General features: G+C 42.4%; 1 protein-coding gene across 2 annotated transcripts in view; it reads right to left on the minus strand.

The window, feature by feature from the left end:
• Positions 1 to 20,396, minus strand: part of HOMER1 (homer scaffold protein 1) — a 156,529-nt gene that overhangs the window by 22,266 nt on the left and 113,867 nt on the right. For both annotated transcript variants that reach the window (XM_006263712.3, XM_059725114.1), the window contains one exon: positions 10,660 to 10,816. In XM_006263712.3, the coding sequence (XP_006263774.1) occupies positions 10,660 to 10,816 (157 nt within the window). The remainder of the gene's footprint in view (positions 1 to 10,659; positions 10,817 to 20,396) is intronic.

The following is a 20,396-nucleotide window of genomic DNA, read 5'->3' on the forward strand; positions in this document are numbered from 1 at the left end:
ATTTCCAATACAGCTGAGTCCAGCTGGTAAGTCCATTGTGGTGGAAGGGGAGGGGGGAGGGAAGAGGTGTGTGTGGGCGGGGGCAGATCAACGCCTCCTGCAGTGAGGGACGGGGCAGAGGCAGGCGTTGCCCAGTTGGAACAGGGCAGGGCAGGGTGTGGGATGGAGCCGTGGCTTATCGGGGGGTGGCTCCCACTGCTGCTTGCACCCTGGGAGGGCATGGGGGTGTGTGTGCCCCCAGATCTTTATGGGGCAGGAAGGCTGTGCTGGGCTCTTCTCAGTGGGGGCTGGGCTCAGGAAAGGGGCTACTGAGGGGACTGCAGTCCCCCCAAATGTTGCCATAGCTCTGCTCCCAGCACTGCTGCTGCCACATGCCTGGTGCAGCCCCAGCTTCTTCCTGGCAAGTGAGTGGAGGTGGGGCATTGAGCCAGTGCTCCACCAGGTGTGCGGTGGTGGCGGCGCTGGGAGCAGGGCTATGGCAAAATTTGGGATGGCTGCAGCCCAAAATCTGCAGCCCCGGCTCCAGACCACCCACCCCTCCTCGCCCCACCCCACACAGATCCGGGGGCACATGCTCCCCCTGTGCCCTCCCAGGGTACAAGTAGTAGCAGGAGCCCCTCAAGGAACTGCATCCTGCCCCACCCTGACATGCCCCATCTGGCCAGCACTTGTCCCTGCCCCCTCCTTTACCATGGGGGGCATTGATCTGCCCGCCCCCCATGCCCCTTCCCTCCCCCCTCCCCTTCTACCACAACAGACTTACCACCTGCACGCAGCTCTGCTCCTCGCTGCCTGAGTACTGTGCTGTGGCTGTGTGCATGCATGAACGTTTATCTGCCAAATTATTGGCCGCATCAAGCCAATTTCCAATACAGACAATTTTCTTTATATTGGTACCAATCCGACATCAGACCGAAGTATTGGTGCACCTCTAGTGTAATCTAATAAACATTTTCAAGCATCCCTTAACTTCCCTTGAATGAAGGTGGGAGCAGGTCTCTTAAACCCAATATCTGAATGGTCTCCAGTGTTAAACTGGGATGTGGAAATCCAAGGTTCAAATCCATCCTTTCCTGCTTGGTATGGGGTGGGGACTTGTACCTCAACCCTCTTACCTTCTAAATGTGTGCTCTACAATGGCATGCATGGTCTTCTAAGGTGGATCAATATCAGTACCTTTGGCAAAGTTGTTCCACTTTGACCAAACAATCAAATATTCTCCACAGAGAGAGTGAGTACAGTTATACATCCTGATGATTATAGCATTCATCTGGGATTCTTGGGCTCTAGCCTCTGGTTTAATGAATATTTAATTATTTACATGAAGTGTAACAGCTTCAACAGGAACTATTCCAGAGTATGTTTTAGCCTGGCAGTTAGAGCATTCACTTGGAAGGTGGGAGACCAGAATTCAAGTTTTACTCCACATCAGACAAAGCATGAGGAAGAAGAACTTGATCTGCAGATACAAGGACCTCCCCACTTCACCTCCTTCTCCCCTTTATTATTTCATGAGAAATAGCTGACCTGTCTTCAAAAAAAGGTTAACAGCTATGAATCCCAAGTGCAGGGAAATACCTAACTGTCAGAGAAAAGCAGGATAATGTCCCACCTTTCTCCTCAGCATTTTATAGTGGCTAGATGGCCAGCTCCACTCAGCTTGCTAGCTTCTAAGAATGTCTTTCTTAGGCACCTAATTATCCCTAAGAAGAAGGAGCTTGGACACTCAACAATGTGGTTCCTCAAGGTGGCTGGGCACGTGAAAGCTAGCAGTTGAACTAGTGAAAGAAAGAAAAAGCAAATAAAACAAGTTCTATAATATTACATTATCTTATACTTACTGCAACCTATAAGTTACACTGTCTGAACTTTGCTGTATTCTTCTCTTATAAATCTGATGTCTCTCTTTCACTGATTATGTTAAGAAAATAACATTACTGCTAACAACTTTGTTTATTATCAGTGAAAAATTAATATTTCAGGCCCAGATCCACAAAGACATGTAGATGCCTTCCTCCTATTATTTGATCACATGCCTAAAATCTTTTGTGGATCTTGACCTTAAAATTACAAGCTAGACAACAGATCCACTATTAAAATGCATTTACTCCAACAAGAAAGGTATTCAAATTATTGGTTTTCTATGGTTTTGAGAAGATAGTAAGAATATGCAAGAAGAGAACACCACCAAGAAAATGCCTGTAGGAAAAAAGCTGTATGTGACCCACTCCAAAATCTGTAAAGTAAGATGGGATAAATAATGATGCAGTATGAAAAATGTACAATTGAATGCAGCAGTAACAGAGAATAAAGCCTAAGGCAATGATCTGGATAGAATATATTTGCTCTATTTCCTTTGTTTCAGCTTGAATTTATTTGTTTTCATGACTAGTGGTCCAAGAAACATTAAAAATCATTTTGTATGCATTGAAAGTGGAAGAGGCAAACCAGGTGGAAAATATATTTTGCTGATAGGACAAGCTTTTTAGTTTTTCTTATTGTAGTTTGGATTTTTTCTGTGAGAGATGAAGATCACTGTGTGGTGTGTGAGTATAAATTCTCATGAAATACCAGAAATCAACTACAACCCATCCTGAAACAGAAACCTTTCTTTTATAAGGAGAAGGATCATTTTTAATTCATTTTATTTTTAAAAAACACTGTTTTAAGAATATAACTATAACATTGAAATAATGCACCTTGACAAAGCCTTGTGTACAATTCTGACATCAGCATACTTTCCTGCTACCTGTACCATCTCTCCTGTCTCTTGTCATAATTTAAGATTATAGCGTTCCTGAGACAGGGGTTGTCTTTTTTCACTTGTTCGTGCAGTTCCTAGCACAACAGTACCCACTTATAAATTCAGATTAGAAGGGTTCAAACACAAGAACTGTTCAAAATTTGCACATGGTTATAGCAACTGTGTATGCACTTACGAGACAAAGACACAAAATGAAATGTTAAAATATCAAATGGCCCATTTATACATTTGCTATAAATAAATGAGAGTGATAGTAACTGTATATAGAAATACAAATGAAAACTATAATCTCACCATGCTAACCATACAGTACTAGGAAGCTAATATTTAGCTGCTTCTTAATTACAGGCTAGGCTGTAAGTTATACTTATCTAGCTTTTTAACTATTCAAGTAAAACGTAACATCACTTCAGGTCATTAGAAGAGTAACTGGAGTAAGCAGAATTGAGAGCGACAGACTTGGGGGTAGAAAACATCCATGAATAGGCATCATATTATAATTAGTGTAAGATTCTATATTCTAGTGGATGAACTGCTACATTCATTAACATCCCACCATTCATTCTGTCATCCTATTTTGTCATCTTAATTTCCATTTTTAAAAATTTCTTTCTTGGTGCCATAAAACCAAAGTGTGAACTTTTAATTTGAACTAGTGCAGGGGTTGTCAACCGGGGGTATGTGTACCCCTGGGGGTAATTGAGAAGGGCCTAGGGGGTATGTGTGGGTGGGCAGGGATGGAGCGCTGCCATGTACCATCCCACGCTGCCACAGCCTGCCCAACGACTAGGACTAAGATACTTTTCCAACTTTTGTATTTTACAAACACATAGGATTGGCTGAGGTCTCTCTCAACCAATATGTACTGTATGCATGCTTTATATTATTTCTTAGGAATGTTCCGTAAACTAGAAAGCTAGAATAAAAAAAAAAATGAAACTAGGAATACTTTCCTCTTCCAGGGAGGCCCAAGAATTTAACCATATTCCTTCTTTTCTTGTTTTCTGTTTTCTTCTTTCTAGTTGAAGAATTTTCTAGGAAGTATATTTTTTCATTATACATTTCTATTATTACTAGCCAACTGCCCATCAGGAATGACAGAGGGTTGGGCGGGGGTGGGGGGACAGAACGCTGTCACCCACCACCCCATGCGGCTGCTGTCTCCCAGGAGCAGGGGTGGAAGCTTGCCCTGCCATCCCTTCCATCCCCCTCAGCCAGTACCCTGTGCCACTGCCACCTGCAGGGAGCAGGGCCAGGGGTGGGAGGGCAGGTCAGCGGTGCCAGCCTTGCCCCCCTGCTCCAGCTGCTCTGGCCCTGACATCATGGCGCTGCTCCACCGCGCCACTGTCTCCTGTCCAGAACACTCTTGGTGTACTCTGATTGGTTGTTCCAAGCAACCAATCAGAATGTGAATAAAATGTTATGGACAGTCAGACAGACAAAGGCTTTTATAATATTAGAATTTCAGTTACATGCTTCCGAAATGTAATGTTCTGATATAATATTAGAATCTAATCTAAATTCTAATATAATATTAAAATTTCAGTTACATGCTTACATGTTTACAGTTCCACATAATGATTTACTTCTGGGGTAGCATGCAAAAATTGAATGAGTATTTTCCATATTTTGCAGGGCAAAGATAGGATCTGGGGTTAGCACTTTCATAATTTATTCATACATACAATATTTTCCTTATTAGAGATAACTAACTGAGATTAATGGTATTATTGGTACCTTAATGTTTTTCTTCAGCAGCTCTTTCCTTTTAAAAAAACCCACCATATTTTCTAACATACACCATGCCCTAAGATATAATATTGCACCTCATTTTTGAAAGGCAGAATGAAAAAAAGAAAAGATTTTTTTCAGAGTTATGGTTGCACAGAGAGGACAGAACCTAATCTTCAGTTTATTCATCCTCCCTTTCCTGCTTAGCTAAAACTGAAGCCCTGGATGTTCCTGAGGACTAGTCTCCATGGGTGGAGCTATGATTTTCAAAAGAGCTAAAGAGTCTCCAAAGCTGTGAAACAGGGAGAGAAAGACCAAAAGCAGCTAGCACACAGCAGAATTATCCTAAGAAAGGTTAGGTTGATTGGTGGAACATCAAGACCATTAAAAAAGAGAGACAACTGTTAACACTTCTGGAGTGAAGAACCATGAACCATTAAATCAACTGACTCCCTCAGCTGCCTGAATAGTAATGCAACAGTTGCACTGTGAAGCACGAATTAAAGCAGGGTGTTCTATCTCAGTCAGAAATTCAGATTCCCCACTTAACACATGCACCTCAATCTTGAAGGTAAAGGTGTATGTTGTATGCAAGAAAATACAGTACAGTAAAAGTCGTGTTATCCAGCACCTTAGAAGCTGGCATGCTCTATTAACCGGCATGCTGGCTTGTAAGGTAAAAGTGTAACCAGAAGTGCCCACCATGGCACTTCCGGTTTCACCAAGCCCCCATGGCCTGGGGCAAGGCAGCCTGTGCTGCCAAGCCCCCACAGCCCAGGGCATAGCAGGCTGCGCAGGGCCCGCCTCCCTGTCCCTCAGGGCCCATGGGAGGGGAGGCAGTGTGGCGGGAGGGGTGGTGGTCCAAACAGGCAAAGACGCCTGTTCAGGCCTCTGAATTAACCGGTATATTTTGTTATCCAGCACCCCCCATTCCCCATGGGTGCCGGATAACAAAGCTTTTGCTGAATTTCTTTTTCTAAACTGTCAAATATTTTCATCTCTTTTTGACTGAAGAAAGTTATCAATAGTATGTAGAAATGTTCCTCAAACACTGTTAAGAGAAATCCTTGTTGTTGTAAAGTGCTTCTGAGCAAATTAATGGAGAACAGGTTCATAACTCATGGCTAAGATCTTGACTAGAATCATTTAACTTGTGAGAAATTTTCTTTAGAGATTTGAAGGGGAAAAGATCTGCATACATCCTTTTTAACATTTTCATGTGTTTTTGAAAAAATTAATTTTTCCTACAGTATTGTACTGCAGTGTATTCTTGATGTCAGCTAAAAAAAATACTCAAATTCATAGATTCATAGATTCATAGATGTTAGGGTCGGAAGGGACCTCAATAGATCATCGAGTCCGACCCCCCCTTCCGGCGGGGGGCTGGACTCGATGATCTTCCGAGGTCCCTTCCAGCCCTAATGTCTATGAAATCTATGAAATAAGCAGGAAAGAGTGCTGGGTCTAGATGACCCCAGCTAGATGCTCATCTAACCTCCTCTTGAAGACCCCCAGGGTAGGGGAGAGCACCACCTCCCTTGGGAGCCCGTTCCAGACCTTGGCCACTCGAACTGTGAAGAAGTTCTTCCTAATGTCCAATCTAAATCTGCTCTCTGCTAGCTTGTGGCCATTATTTCTTGTAACCCCTGGGGGCGCCTTGGTGAATAAATACTCACCTATTCCCTTCTGTGCCCCCGTGATGAACTTATAGGCAGCCACAAGGTCGCCTCTCAACCTTCTCTTGCGGAGGCTAAAAAGGTCCAGGTTCACTAGTCTCTCCTCGTAGGGCTTGGTCTGCAGGCCCTTAACCATACGAGTGGCCCTTCTCTGGACCCTCTCCAGGTTATCCGCATCCCTCTTGAATTGCGGCGCCCAGAATTGCACGCAGTACTCCAACTGCGGTCTGACTGGCGCCCGATAGAGGGGAAGTATCACCTCCTTGGACCTATTCGTCATGCATCTGCTGATGCATGATAAAGTGCCATTGGCTTTTCTGATGGCTTCATCACACTGCTGACTCATGTTCATCTTGGAGTCCACTAGGACTCCAAGATCCCTTTCCACTTCCGTGCCACCCAGCAGGTCATTCTCTAGGCTGTAGGTGTGTTGGACATTTTTCCTCCCTAGGTGCAGCACTTTGCATTTCTCCTTGTTGAACTGCATTCTGTTGTTTTCTGCCCACTTGCCCAACCTGTCCAGGTCTGCTTGCAGCTGTTCCCTGCCCTCTGGTGTGTCCACCTCTCCCCATAGCTTTGTCATCTGCAAACTTGGACAGAGTACATTTCACTCCCTCGTCCAAGTCGCTGATGAAGACATTAAAGAGTATCGGTCCAAGGACTGAGCCCTGCGGGACCCCACTGCCCACACCCTTCCAGGTCAAAACCGACCCATTCACCACGACTCTCTGGGTGCGACCCTCCAGCCAATTCGCCACCCACCGGACTGTGTAGTCATCCAAGTCACAGCCTCTTAACTTGTTCACCAGTATGGGGTGAGATACCGTATCGAAGGCCTTCCTGAAGTCTAAGTATACGACATCCACCCCTCCTCCTGTGTCCAGGCGTTTCGTAACCTGGTCATAAAAAGAGACTAGATTGGTCAGGCACGATCTGCCTGCCATGAACCCGTGCTGGTTTCCCCTCAGCATAATTTGTCCTGCCAGGCTCTCGCATATGTGAGCCTTGATAATTTTTTCAAAGACTTTGAAAAGACTTTTTTCAAAAACTTTTGAAATTATCAAAAGGAATCAGAGACCATTATCTACTGAGAACTCTACGGGTTCAGTGTACATGGATTTAATCTTTCTAGCCAGTACTTAGACCTGTATTACAGAGAAAGAAAGCAGAGGTGAATCAGAAAGATAGGGTTAAAGGGAAAGCAAATGGATGTAGGTTAATTGAGTTATCTAGATAGTAACTGGGTATACTTTATATTTAATATAAATAAATACACTGAATAAATCAGTTCTTAAAAATGGACTGAGATGGCATTTGTGCATAGTTCTTGTAAAAAGTGTGCCAATATGTAAAAGTAAGTGAAACAGATACAAAAGTAAAACTAATTTTTGAAGTCAAAGTTTGAATTCTTCTTTTTAAAAAAAGCAGAAGAGGTTTCATTTCAATACGTACTAAAGAGGTAAAGGTTATCATGGATGAAAGATATGTACAGTAGGGTTAATCAGAGTGACTGAAAATAATCAGGGTGAAGAATCTTTTACAATGCTTGGACATCTTCAAGTCCGCTGCACCAGACTACCTGCGCCCAAGAGTCCTGGAAGAACTAGCTGAACTTATAGCAGCACCATTGGCCAAGCTATCTGAAGAGTTGTGGAACTCAGGAATGGTCCCAGATGACTGGAAGAGGGCCTATGTGGTGCCCATCTTTAAGAAAGGGAAGAGGGATGACCCTGCAAACTACAGGCCAGTCAATCTGACCTCGACCCGGATAAAAACTTTGAAAAGTTGGTTAAGGAGGCCATCAACTACAAACTGGTAATGGATGGGGTGCTAAACAGCAACCAGCATTGCTTTGTTGAGGGCAGATCATGCCTGATGAACCTTGTGTCCTTCTACGACGAGGTCACTAACCAACTGGATGAGAGACACAAGGTTAATGTCATCTGCTTAAACTTTAGTAAAGCCTTTGACTCTGTCTCCCGTGGTATTCTCTTTAACAAACTGGAGAATACTGGGCTGGATCAGTCTACAGTGAGGTGGCAACTGGCTCAGAGGCTGCTCCCAGAGACTGGTGATTGATGGGATGGCCTCATCCTGGAGGACCATCTCCAGTGGGGTCCTCCAGGGATTGGTGCTTGGACCCGGGCTATTCAATATATTCATTAATGATTTGGATGAAGGGGTAGAAAGTGCAATGATTAAGTTCGCAGATGACACCAGCTGTGGGGAAACGTGGGCACACCAGAGGATAGGGCAAAGATCCAGAAGGACCTTGACAGACTGGGTTTCTGGGTGGAATGAAATCAGATGAGGTTTAACAGAGAGAAGAGCAAGGTCCTTCACCTGGGTAGGAAGAACCCTCACCACAATTATACAATGGGTGGTGGCCTACTGGCTGGCAGAACGTCTGAATGAGACCGGGGGGCAACGATCAACTGGAAGATGAATACGACCCAACAGTGTGATGAGGCTGCCAAAAGGACCAATAAAATTCTGGCCTGCATCAGCCACTGTGTGGCCAATAGATCCAGGGAGGTAATCCTGTCTCTCTACTCAGCATTGTTGAGGTCTTAGTTGGAGTATTGTGCCCAGTTCTGGGCACTGCATTTCAAGAAGGACATAGATAAACTTGAGAGGGTACAAACAAGGGCCACCAGTTTGATTAAGGGCATGGAGGGTAGGCCCTATGAGGAGAGATTGGGGAACTGGGATCCTCAGAGGGGAGCATCAAGAACTAGGAGAGCAACTATTGAGGAGAGCACCTAAATGGAGGACGAGGACCAATGGGCATAAATTAACAGAGGATAAATTGAGGTTGCATATAAGGAAAAACCTTGCTGAGCTCATCTGAGCCCAATACTTCCTGCGCATGGCAGGGGACCAGACTTGATGATTGTACAGGCCCTTTCCTGTTCTATGATTCTATGATTCTAATGAAAAATAAAAAAGTACTACATAGAGCTGTAAAGATAAGTGATCATTATAAGCAATAAAAATAATTTTGCCAATAAAAAGCAATAGGCAAAGATTACCAGTAAATGTATGAAGAAACAAGGTAAGTTGTAAGAAGCCCATTATTCAGTGTGCATTATAAGTCCATCTCAGTGCCTAGTCTGGAGAGGATATGAGTCTGTTACAGCTCCCAGCTTGGAGGACTTGGGGTACCAATTCTGTAAACTCTATACAGTTGCTTAACTTTACTTACATGAGTCACTCTTTGAAATAAGTGAGCTTCTACTTTTAAAATACAAAGTATAATATAGTTTTGGCAGCCCCTAACTCAGATTTATTGGCAGTGCAGCTGTATTAGAAACTCACTATCATATATTTGCCTTGGCTACAACTACCTTAGAACACCAGATGAGAGCTTTATGGAAGAGATATTAGAACAGGGGGAGAACCATATCTTCATCCACCAAACTCTGTTTTCTCTACTTCCCAGCATATGTTTCTATCTCCTCAGCAAAGACACTAGGTGTCAAAGAGGCAACTGAACTCTCTTCTGTACGGAGCAACAGACACTTATAAAAGGACATATAGGGCATAGACAGAAGTTAAATTTTTCACACGATCGGCCCCTTAAGCGCACTCTATAGCCATGCTCTAATAGAAGTGCACAGCTGCAGAGTGATTTAAAAGTCCCCAATTGTGTGACAACTTAACCCTCGTTATATGAGGGTTCAAATAAAGGTGTTCCAAAGTGGAATGCTTTCAATAACTTGTGTTTGATTGGGCAGCTGGGCTGATGCAGCCCAGCTTTGCCCCCAGTGCTATCTGTACAATAGGAGTGGGGGAGAAGGGAGGAGAGGGAGCTCAGGCTGAGCTTTGCCCAGCCTGAGCTAGAGGGGGTTGGATGGATTAGAGTCCCTCACCTTGGGGTAATCCCCCACCCCCACTCCAGTGAAAGACAAAGTCCAGCCCTCCCTCCCCTGCCCCCTCCCCCTGTCCTATTGTGCAGACAGCACCGGAGCTGTGAGGGAGGGGGCAGGACTAGGGGAGAGAAGCTGTGTCTGCAGCTCCTTGGCTGGATTGGCTCCAAACTGGAGCTTGATCCCCCACCCTCCCAAACCAACAGTGAATGTCTGTTGGGCCGGGAAAGTTAGTTTAACTGGCAATTTCTGTGAAGTGCCATGAGTTAGACCGGAGAGCTGCACATCCGTCAGCCCCATGGAAATGATATGAATCCGGATTGTATCCTTCAAGTACCACACATCCCTTCATCAGTGTGAAAGTGACATTTCTTATTAGTTTGAAGACTTCTGTGTTGCAGAACACTTAGCCCCATCTCAGAGTTTTAAATAAATCCCTAAGAGAAATTTCTGAGATCGCTTTAAAGCTTGTGTAGTTTGGCAACTGCAATATGACCTGATAATCCTTTGAAAGAATGCATAAACTCTATGTTTGATTTACTTCAAAATGATCAAATATATCCATTAACACCTCAATCTGGTGGATTTCAAGGACCATTAGAGGTTTGCATGGACTCACCCGCTTATGGAGACGTTCTGCTTCCTCCTGATATGCAGCAAGCTGTTGTTTCCATTGTTTTACATTGGCAGTGGACTCCAGCAGAGCTGCTGTGAGCTTGGCATTGTTACCCTTGAGAGTGGCCAGTTCTGCCTCCCAATGCTTGCTGATTGTCGAACTAGAAACATAGATTAACAAGCATCATAATACTGTATGGCATTATAGCATCATCCTGAATTTTTTTTGGACCTTCATTGTTAAAGTGGTTTTTTTAAATGTTCAAAATATACACCATCAAAAGGTTAATAAACTTTCTCCACTAAAAGGATCTCTTAATTTAGATTCTCCTACAGTAGTTATGCAAGCTAGCTTAGTTACTCAAAGGGCACGTCTATATGTCACCTTACATTGCTGTAGTGGCACGCTATGTTGCTGTATGGCACTCTACAGCAGCGTAGCAATCACATAAGTCTACACATGATTGGCAGCTATTCTGCCATAGCAGCGCGCTCCCCCATTTTAGCTTGCTGCTACGATGACGTAACGGTGAAAACTAACCACATGCCACACACATGGTACAGTATGGGCTGTTACAGCACCGTGCCTTAGTACTTCCAAATTAATAATTCCAAAAGGAAGTACTAAAGCACGGTGACGTGTCGATGCACCCAAACAGTTCAAATGTCAAACATTCAAATAACTAAAAGATAGATTTCTTAAAATAAACATTTCATTGTAGAAAAATAGTCCCCATAGTATACATGAGTATATATAGACAGATACTGAAAACCACAAATTAGCTGCAGTGATTTTAACTACATAATAAAAATTCCTAATGGTTTATATATGTATTATAAAATGATTTTATAGCTTTTACCTTATAAATTATTATATCCTAAGAAAAAGATTCATTCAACATACTGGGCATTTTTACATGTCTCCCCAGACATGGCACCGGGTGCTTTAATTAGTGAGCCGCACTAATTAAAAGCACCTGTGTGTCAGATTTATCAGTGTTGCCACATGTCCCCATGCTGAAAAAATGGTGGAGGGGCACTCTGAACTAAAGCTCATCAAATGTGTTTTATTTCATAGTGCCCCGCCACCATTTTGTCAGTGCAGAGATGTACACAACGCTGATATACGGGACGTGTGAGGCTGCCGGAGCATGTCAATTTCCATGATCAATTAATCGAATCTGTTCCAACACGCTGGATTTCCAGTGTGTCAGAGCAGGCTCCCTGCATGTGTGTAGGAGCCCACTGATTTCAGAGAATGAATGGAGTGGTCTGGAACCACAGCTTAGCTTGGTTAATTTCAATATTTATAGTTCAGGAATAAAGCAAGACCAAAGAAAGCCCTAAATAATTTAAGCTACCAACAATCAACAATCCCAAGCAAGTTACTTTGAACTTCCCTAACAAACGTCTGTCGTCATGATCACAATTTTGCCAGCAACGAGATTTAAAATAGAAAAAGCCTGGGGATTTCAGGCTTTGACATTTTATGGAGTTATATTGGCAGGCCACTGTAAATAAACAGTCCTTGCCTTGCACTTACAAGCAATAAACAAAGAAAAGAAGGCATTGCAGACATGTATTAATGAATAAAAATTGTATTACTGTATACAGTAATATATTTATTCTTACATTCTGTGGGCATTATAAAAATAGGTATTAATAATTCATATAAAAGACGTGGACCAAAAAGTGTCTATCTTGCTCTGTGAATACTGTTAGGCATTCTGCCTTTTTAAAACAGGAATTCAGGGACAATTTAGAAATACATGTTCTCTGACCCTACACAAAAGAGGTTTTATCTGTGAGTTCATGTATAATTTGAACTGTGTATATTAACTCATTCTGGGTCACCATTTTGCCCACTAGGTTTTCTTTTTGTATCCCATTCATGTGTTCAGTTTATACTGCAGCTGGCAAACTTTACAGATGAGTTAGCTGACAATTTCTTAAGATTGTTGTTACATTTCAAATCAACCAGCAGTTTAACACAAACATCAAGTCAGCATAACTCATGAAATACACTTTAACTTAAAAACTGCCTCTTTTACTACAGCAGACTCCCTCCCTCCAAAAGGTAAATAGGTTTTTTTTCTTTTAAAAGAATAATCTTCCCTTTGACACTGGAATGCAAGTTAAAAAAAGAAAACCAAACCCTCTATCATGGCATTTCAAGACTCATCTAGTTAGAAGCTTATCATTTAAAAATGTCTACCCTATCACAAAGGAAAGGTAGTGACTCATTTTTGGAGGGAAGGCAAGAGAAATAAATGATGGTCAGATTTTCTTTACAGTCACAGCAGCATGACAGATGAGCAAAATCTGCTAAGGACACGCTTAAGGAAGCCAGCTCATTCATGTTTAATAAGCATTACTAATTACATTAATCATATGCACATTTCTTCCTGTAGGTCCTGACCTTACAAACACATATCCACGTAAGTAATTTTATGTGCTTGAGTAGTTCCATTGAATTTAACAAGACTAGTCACATGCATATAATTATTTAAATGTGTCAGTGTGAGTGGGGTCTCAATGTCCTTTCCTCATTATGAAAAAATATATGTACAATATGTTATTCTTATGCTTTCAGTGCATGTGAAAGTTTTATTCAGAAAAAAGATTTACAGGCTCCTTAAAGATTGTTGTGATTACTTCATATTTAAAATTAATGCAGCATAAGTAATGGATATAGTTGTTTAACTTTTAGGTTCCCCTTTTAAGATGAAGTAAACTTACAGATAGTTAAGTTCACAGAATGTAGATTCCAGCTATCTGTACTTAATGATGTAAGTGTAATTTCTACTATGTTTATTGTACCTTGCACTTTTGTGCAAAACCCTCATTGCCCTGCCAAAAAAAGTCATGAACTATTGTTACAACTGAAATGTTTACATGAAATAACCTTGAAGTAGTTGTTTTCTAGAACATTAGACTTGGCATCAATTCTATTAGAGCTGCAGCTACAAAATATTTAGATGTTGCTAGAATTCCTGTTGTATTTTGAAGAGTAACTTTCAATAGGACTGCATCAATATTATTTTAAATAATTTTTTAGGCATATAACATATATAGACAATGTGAACATAATTATTTTAATGCAAAATTTTACTGTATACTGTATGCAATATAAACTAGTATTTTAATAAGGCATTTTACTGTATTTTCTGTGTTTTTCAATAGATGCATGAACTAAAAAAACCCACATTTCCTTGGAGGATCTAGTTTTATTTTTGACAATACAGAATAACTTCACAACTATTTTTACATTTGTAGTTTTCTCTAATAAAATTCCACATCCTCTATCTTAATATGGCGATATGGTTTTCGTTTGATATTCATTTTCTTTCAGACTTCCATTGGAACATATTTGAGTTTATATATCTGATAGAGTAAGGACCTGATTAAAACAGACACATCCTTCCAGTGTCAAATTACTTTATTCAACTACAGGATGGTTTTATTACAGTCACGGTGGCATTCTATCACTAAATTCCCTATGGGACCTTGCACAGAGCCCAACTATGTCTTCTACTAGGGTGGTAAAAATTCAGGAAACATTTAAGCTGATAATGTAAAGTGATCATAACTGCTAATGCTGCCAGGAAGCACCATTAACAATAGCATCCAAGGAAGAGTAAAAGTGTCAAGAAAGCTATCAAAACACAAGAAGGCCAGATCTATAAGTAAAGCAAATTGGAACTGAATACTTGCTGACTGAAATGAAAACATACCTGGAGGGTGAAATTCCAGATCTCCTATAAAATAGATAAGTTACTTATAGTAACTAGAGTTCTTCAAGATATTGTCTGCATACATATTCTGTATGCACTGTGCATGCTTGTCCTTTAGCTCAGATCTTTTTTGTCTCTGCAGCACCTGTGCAGCATTTCCCTACCCTACTTTTAATTTGTGGGTGGGTCCACACCTATCAGCATTATGTAATTCCTGCTTATTAATTTCCTCCTAACTGCAGAATCCCAAGGGGAAGAAGGGAAGAAGAGTAGTTTATGTAGCATGCATGTGGATTGTATCTCTCAAAGAACTCCACTTAATGCAATATAAGTTCTCTTTTTCTTCATGGGCTTGTTCATATGCACACTATTGTAGGAAACTCTAATGCTGTGCCAAGATCATCTGGAGGTAAATTTCAGAGTTCTAGGCAAACAGTGACTGGAGGACTCCTTATTCAAAGATAGGCCTTCACAATGCTTAGTAGGGCTCTAAGTGACTGCCTTTTCTATATATACTGAATAAAGATATTCAGAAAGGAGGCCATCACTAACACTTGGGCTGTGTAGGAATGAACTGTAGTCACTATTGGTGGATCCATCTTGGCAATCTTATTACAAACCTTGATGAAGAAAGAAGCCTATTTGGACAGTCTCTGGGAAATTGCTGTGCCTTTCTGTGAATAGATGGACAGTTTTCATCTGAGGTGTGCTCTGGCATGCCTTGTCATGTATATGGGAGAAACCATATAGCCCAAGATGGGCAGGCAAATCTTGATTGTGCTTGTCAGACTGGTCTCCTTTTGTGTGATGGGATCTGCCAGAACCAGGAATCTGGGAGAGGTAACCTCTGGCTGGCAGTGTGTCCAGAGTGGCCCATATAGATCCTCTCCTGGCTTGGTTCTCCTTTGCCTGGTGGGTCCCTGCCAGCCTGGGGCTGCTCTGCCCCAGTTCAAAGTGCAGCTGTCCTGGGCATATGTATAGATGCTGAGCCTGGGAGCAGTTGACTTTGGCTGAAACTGCTCTAAAATGTATTGATTCACCTTCATTTCACATGTAAATGCACTCTGTAGAAGAGGTGGGTCCCATTGCTTCCATCCCACCCATCACTGATGATTGTGACAGAAGTCCTGCATGATAGGGTGAATGATCTCCAACTGCATGGCTTCTGATCTCTCTTGGGGCTCAGGACAGTGCATACAGACTGCCAGGTGTTCCTTCATCATATCTTAAGGCCATATGTGCAGATCATAATGAAGAATGCAATTACAATGCACTATATGTTAACAGAGAAGGTAGCATGAGATCTTCACCCATGTGCAAGGAAGTGGTCAACCTCTGGAACTGGTGCATCTGCTACTAAATACATCTATTGACAGTGCATTTCCCAGGCCTTCAGAATACTGAGTTAGAGTCTTAGTAGGCATATTCTAATGAATTAGAAGTGGGAAGTCAAGAACTCTATCCTATAGGACTGTGATAATCTAAAAACTGACCCTTTCACTTCCTGCAAAAACAAAAAGCTAGGTTTTGTTCCAAGGAAAGTTTCAGTTTGAACTGTTTGTCCAAGGTCTCCATCACCCCATGACTAGAAGAACTGTTATATGCTTTCTTACCTCCAGCTGATTTTGCAAATGCTGTGCCAGGTCAGCCAGGATGCTGAATGGTGATCCTACTGGCCCCAGTCTGACCAAGGTCTTTCTAGTTTCTGGACTTTTCATGTGTTTTCATAGAGTCCCAGAACTCTGCCATTACTCCAAAAGTTGTTCTCCCATGATGGAGTCAGTGGGTGATGGTGTGGAGTGAGAAGAACATTTCACCTGGTTCAGCATATCCTTCACCTCATGATCTGGATGCCAGATAGTCCTCAGAGATAGAAAAGGCTTGTATCCTGGTAGAAGTATACTAATCATAGCAAGGAAGACTCCAGTAGACAAACCTATCTGGCTAAGTGGACCAGGTTCTCAAGTTGGTATCACCCAAGGTGCTTATCTCCTTATGAGGCTTCTATCCAAGTCTCTGTATTGGGACCATATTCAATCCTGTGCATTTATTTCAAGTCTCAGTGAAAACAAATGCATGATGTCATTGATGGATGTCCTGCTACTTGGTAGTAAGAACTACCTTTCACCAGCCAGTTATCTAGGCATGGATATACTGTGATGTTGCTCCTGCTGAGATGTGCTGCCACCATTATGAGGACCTTGGTGAAGACTTTCAGCTGACCAGTAAGAGCTTGTATTGGCTATAGTCCTGGTACATGATGAACTGCAGGTATTTTCTGCACAAAGGTGGGTTGATTATCTGAAAAAATATATCCTGAAAGTTGTGAGTTGCTAACCTAAAGACTGTAATGGGATGCCATTTCCTTTCTTTTCAATTAAGTCATCATAAATTAACTGTAATAGAATCAATTTCCTTGATACTGTTGCAAAACCTCTTTTCAGGTTTCTTAACTAGAAGGGAGGAGACCTCTTGTCATAGCAAAAATTGCAAAAAAGCTCCTTGAAAAGATACAGGGAAGGGGGGAAATCAGGATAGGCACAGTGCTGAACTGGATGGTGCAGCTAGCTTTGATGTTGTCTGAGAGCACTGGTCTATAGTAATATAGGCCATGCCTAGAATGAATCAAGCTGTCCCACAGGATCAGGGAAAGGAACAGGAAACCCTCAGAGGTAGATAGCATCTCCTGACTGTCCCACCAAAGGTTCTGTCTATTTTGTGAAGAGGACTGAGACAAAGTTGCAGGTGCAAATAGTTGTTTGCTTCTGTAGAAGAGGTGGCATTTCTTCAGGGGCTCATGAGGCTAATACATGAAAGGTGGGGCATAGGCAGGCTGTGTAAAAAAAGTCACTGACCAGGAGAAGTATTGCTTGTGTTTTCCCTTCAGAGCAGATCTATGAACAATGAGAAAGGAGAAATGCATCCTTTCAGGGTATGCATAGCCTTGCTGGTTTTGGAGTTGAAAAGCTCTGACAATTCCAGTGGAAATTTTTCAACAGAAAGTTCTGTACTTCCCCAGGAAAGCCTGAACTCTGGAACTAGAACGACTGCTTCATCATGCTAGCCAAAGCTACAGAGCATGACACGGTGTCTGCTACATCCAGACACCACCAGTATTGAGATTTTAGCCACAAGATGGATCTCTGACCAGTGCAACAAATCCCTTGTGAGAGTTGGGCAGAGGCTTATCCATGAAGGCTGCAAACAAAATAGTACTAGACCAAAACACTTATTAATTTGCTTCCTCAAAATGAAGGATAGTGATTTTCTTTCCAATTACTCCAATCTTTGGAGCATTTTATCCTTTCAGGGACTCTAGAACTGGTTATTTTTGTCAGCTACTACAATTAAAGATCAAGGTGTGAGATGCATAAGGAAAAATTCCACACTCCTGGAAAAGATCTGATAGTTTTTGTCTACTTTCTATGCAGTCAAAGCAAAATGGCTGGCATCTAGCATGTGCTCTTTGTAGTGTCTGTTATAGCTTCAATGATTGGGATGGCTACTTTACCAGATGGCACTGCTGTAAAAGGTCCACAAGCCTATATTTAAGTTCTCCAATATCATCCATCAGAATGTGCAGTCCTTAGCCACCTAACTCAGGAGGTTCTGGAAGGCCCCAAAGTAGGCCATCTAAATTAATCAAGGTGAAGAAAGTGCCTTCTGCACTGAAAAGTGCAGAAGACTGGGATCAGCAAATTATTTCACCCTAACAGTTGGATCAGAGAAGTCATCCTTCTCTGGATACAGGAAGCTGGAAGGTTGTGTAGAAGAAGGCTGTAAGGCTAAGGCTTTTGATGCAAGACAGTGGGATGTGTCCTTACATTCCCCTGGATGAAGAGGCCACAGACAGAAGGACCACGTTAGAATGGTAGGACACAGCCTTGGAGCACAAGAAGCCATCTATTCGGGGCTCTCTACACCCCATGCTTCTTGGCAAAGGGACTCCTATGGGATAGGAACAGTCTGAAATGGAGTTCTCCTTAGAATCAAGAAAGTCTGATGAGAAGAGTTTAAATGCCACGGCTGATGGATTCAGCATCTGAGACAGTTCCCCAATCAGATCTGGTGTTGGCAGTGATGGAAGGCCACTAGAAGAGGACTTCAGATTAAGGATTGGTGCTAGTGAGGCTGAGGAGAACAGTGGAGATTCTGGTTCCAGCTGAACCTCTAGGATACTTGAAGCCATGAAGAGAAGTAGCATCACTTGAAAAATGCTCCTGCCTTTGAAAACAGTCAGGCAGAATGAAGTATCAGAAAAGTGTTCAGTCATACTGGGTGCATCTACGCATGTGCTTTACTGTGGAGCAGACCAATTAACTCTTTAGTAAAGCATCATAGTCTACACATGCAAAGCATCATAGTCTACACATGCATTGGAATTAGGGTGCAGTAAACTAATTAACTCTGCCATAAGTACTCCCTGACACTACTGTCTTACGGTGGAGTCATTATATGCAATCAAACGTGTGTACACAGGGACCAGCAGGCAAAAATTGTGCCCGGTCACTCTAACCAGGTGGGGGCCAGACTCCTGCCTGACCCTCATGCTCCAGCCAGCCCCTCTGCTGCCTGACACTGCCACCTAGAGCCTGGGGCTGATCCCCCCCCCCCCCGGCCCCCCTGCCAGCCTGGGGCTGCTCTGCTTCAGTTCAAAGTGCAGCTGTCCTGAGCATATGTATAGACGCTGAGCCTGGGATCAGTTGACTCTGGCTGAAACTGCTCCAAAGTTTATTGATTCACCTTCATTTCACATGCAAATGCACCTACTGTGTTTCAGGGGAAACATGGGTGCTGATGTTGCAATTCTTGGTACTGTGGGGAAGACGCTGCTAGACTGCAAATGCAGTGATGGTTTGATGCTGGTAGAGATATCAAAAAGTGCTCTAGGCACTGGTTATTATACTTCTGTGGTACTGAAGTGGGATCTCTCAAACCAGTCATTGGTGCCTGGAGTTCTGCACCAAGGATACTTCCTGGCCCCAAAGTCTCAGGTGAAAAGAGGACAAGGCCTTCCTTGAGGATTCCCAAGATGGGGATCTTCCCTCAATCTATCTTTAGGCCTGGGCTCACTGGAAGGGGACTTCTGAAAATGATCAGGGTATAGCCAACATCCAGGGATGTGAAACTCTTCTCTAGCTGTAGAAGACTTGGCATGACCACTAGTGGCAGGCATCATCCCACTGTATTAAGGATAGGAGTTTAAAGGGAGCCATACCAAGAATAGACAGAACAGTATGGCCAATGTGAGGGCAAAAATGAAGCCTCATTCACTGTGCACAAGCCATGGAGCAAAGGCCAAACATCTGTTTTCCTCAGAAAAATGAGGAAGGGAGGGGGAAAGATTAAAACAGGAAGAGTACTAAAACTGGAATAAAATTAGCTGACAGGAATCTAAAAACCGCTAAGAGGGGAAAATGTATTCTAAAAAACTGTCTGTAGGTCAAACTGTCTTGATCAGAGAGCAGGAGCTTCATTTTGAGCTAAAGACACTGAAGCAAGTAACGCCTGATCAATCTGATTTCCTTCCACGATAAAAAGACAGGCTCTGTGGATAAAAGGAGAGCAGTGGACATGGTATACCTTGCCTTTAGCAAGGTTTTTGACATCGTCTCCCACAACAGTCTCATTAACAAGTTAAGGAAATACAGACTAGATTAAAGTTCTGTAAGGTGTATTCATAACTGGCTAGATCACCATATTCAGTAAGTAATCTTCAATGGCTCAATGTCTAATCAGATGGAGGTATCAAGTGTGGTTCCCAAAGGTCTGTCCTAGGTTCAGTATTGTTCAATATCTTCAACATTAATGATTTAAATAATGGGATTGAGCACACACTTAGCAAATCTGCAGATGTCACCAAGTTGGGTGGAGTTGCAAACACTCTGGAGGGTATAGTTAGGATCCAGAATGACCTGAATAGACTGGAAAAATGGTCTGCAGTCAATCAAATGAGATTCAACAAGGACACATGAAAAATCTTATACCTGGGATGGATTAATTGTAT

This window comes from Alligator mississippiensis, chromosome 3 (assembly GCF_030867095.1).
Source record: "Alligator mississippiensis isolate rAllMis1 chromosome 3, rAllMis1, whole genome shotgun sequence".
NCBI classification, from domain to species: Eukaryota; Metazoa; Chordata; order Crocodylia; family Alligatoridae; genus Alligator; species Alligator mississippiensis.